General features: G+C 43.1%; 1 protein-coding gene across 1 annotated transcript; it reads left to right on the top strand.

Annotated features, from left to right (window-relative positions):
* Positions 1-346: 346 nt before the first annotated feature.
* On the top strand, positions 347-1,381 carry PV09_09848 (uncharacterized protein). Its single transcript, XM_016363996.1, has 4 exons — positions 347-670; positions 716-755; positions 799-871; positions 919-1,381. The coding sequence occupies exons 1-4, from the start codon at positions 559-561 to the stop codon at positions 1,333-1,335; spliced, it is 642 nt and encodes a 213-aa protein (XP_016208176.1). The 5' UTR covers positions 347-558; the 3' UTR covers positions 1,336-1,381.
* The last annotated feature ends 817 nt before the right edge of the window (positions 1,382-2,198 follow it).

Below are 2,198 nucleotides of genomic sequence, written 5' to 3'. Positions count from 1 at the left end.
CTTCGTCAGCGGTTAGTACTTAAGCTCCAACAACCCTAAAACTTCGTACCTGTGCTGGAATAGCAATTTGCTCGCCGAAATGGCATCCAAGGCATAGTGAGTGAGAGAAAGACTCCAGTATTCGGTTAACTGTTTGTTATTGATAAACGGCAGCGATTGGGGCCAATGTTAGCAATTAGGAAGCAGAAAAGATAACCAAGGATGGCTTTGAGTCTTGTTTTGACTTCAGTTTGATCGCTCACTTTTTCAGCGGCCTGGGTGGAAAGGTGATGGCGCCATGCATGAATGACTTTACCCTAGTAGACGCTTGCACTTCTTAATTTGAAATCGTGCAGTAGGGTCGCAGACCCGAGATATGCATATCCTGGCACCAGCAGGTGCTACCCTACCAATGCATGTTCTCCGTGATGAATCCAATAGTTGCTTTAGATCCGTTGTATCTGCTGTGCCTGCGTGAGCAACTTTCACACCCATTTCGCCACCGGAAGCATTTAAACATGATGTGCTGGAATATTGCAGACTGATCACTCGCCCGGATACCTCCTCCTGGCTCTAGATATGGAAATGACCTTACCAATCTTCGATCGCCTGGAGAACCTCTTTATCGGCGACTCACATATCTCACTGTTAACAACTAGAAGCTCTCCGTTCTTGCTTAGGGTGCAAAATGGTACACGACCTCGTATTGCGCCGATAGAATGCTAATTCATTCCAGTACTTGGGAAGAAGTATTGCAACTCATTCCATGGTTTTCGGTAAGGCTATTCAAGATCGGTAGATGTTCCTAATCTTCTATAGTGGCAAAAACACAAACGGAATACGTACGATATTATCTCCGATTCTTAAGCCAAAGCGGAGAATCCAAGCAGTCGTAAGTGAGTTGATAAGTTGTGTTACTGAAAGGCTGACTTGGCTCAGGTTATTATCGTGGGAACAAATAGTGCTTGTCATGATGAACGATGGGAGTCTAACGAAGAAATTCGGAATAATATACGCGCCATTATCAACAGAATCAAGGAAGAAGATCCAGATATCTTTATATTACTCAATACACCACCTCCACTTCGCGTCGACATAGAATACAAAGCATATGAGGTAGAAAAAGGTCGGAGTGAGCAGAAGATATTAAGAGAGCAAGTGAGAATAGCGGAGATTGCAGATTTGATAAGAGAGTTCAAAGGTCCTAAGGTTGGCATCTGTGATTTATTTAAGGCATTTTCAGAAAAAGATGGCAACTGGTATGTTGATGATGCCCATCTGAGCGAGGACGCTGAGGATATTTGGGCCACCATGGTTCTGTGCGAATTAAGGAATGTGGGAATTATGGGATCATAGTTTGATTATCAAAGCATAAACTTGAAGCTGTGAAGCCTCACTATCAGCCCTTTTTTTCTTTTTCCTTTTAAATTTTCCCGTATGCATGCATGAGTTCTTTGACTACTAATCTATGGGTTGGGCTTTGGGTAGGTGTGTGTAGGCTTTCTGCATTTATTTTACAATGGAGACAAAGACCGGGGCCAGAACTCAGGTCTCGGCCGCGTGAATGAAAATATGACTGGTAGCTTACACATTAATTAAACAATATATGTAGGTGTTGATCGAGAAGAAATACAGACCTGTTACTCACCTTCCGTTTGGCGCTTTACTACTCTTGTATGGGGGACATAGAAGAAGTTTAAGGTTGGAAAGGGTTTAAACTATTTAATGGTTCATACAATCTTTCGAACTAGCACTCAGCATAAATACCAATTCAAACTTGAATATGAAAAAAGTAAGTTTGGTTCGGGGAGAGATGCGTCGGTCAGACTATTGACTTCATCGTAGCCGAATGTGGGGAATGGTTATATCTTGTCCCATCAGGATTTATAAAACGCATTTGACAGCACGTCGCTAACTCAGGTAGACTCCTCTGAATACTTAGAATAGATGTGATTGCTTCTAATGTCTGGGTGACAGTCCTGGCAGCGAATGAAGCGGGGTATTGCGTCAAGTATTCAACATGGAGGGGATTTCCTGAGATGCTGGGCGCAATAGAATTGATTGAGGTGCTGTTTCTTCCACTTATACACCTCGCAGACTTTTTCTCTGAAATTCTCACTTGGAGCTGCACTGGAACTCCTGACTTGATTCTTTACCGTTGGCCACAGCCTGAAGGGGAGTCATCTTATGAATCTTTCCCATTTCTGCTGCATGCTATC

Source organism: Verruconis gallopava, assembly GCF_000836295.1.
Source record: "Verruconis gallopava strain CBS 43764 unplaced genomic scaffold supercont1.296, whole genome shotgun sequence".
Lineage (NCBI taxonomy): Eukaryota > Fungi > Ascomycota > Dothideomycetes > Venturiales > Sympoventuriaceae > Verruconis > Verruconis gallopava.
Note: the sequence above shows the minus strand (reverse complement) of the source record. Positions and strands in the feature narration are given on the sequence as shown.

What these genes read in the sequence shown, in the direction of transcription:
- PV09_09848 (XM_016363996.1), top strand. Translation starts at nt 559, where the DNA reads ATGGAAATGACCTTACCAATCTTCGATCGCCTGGAGAACCTCTTTATC. An exon ending in CTTGCTTAGGGTGCAAAATG is followed by an intron (nt 671 to 715) that starts GTACACGACCTC and finishes AATTCATTCCAG; the next exon opens with TACTTGGGAAGAAGTATTGC. An exon ending in AGCGGAGAATCCAAGCAGTC is followed by an intron (nt 872 to 918) that starts GTAAGTGAGTTG and finishes GACTTGGCTCAG; the next exon opens with GTTATTATCGTGGGAACAAA.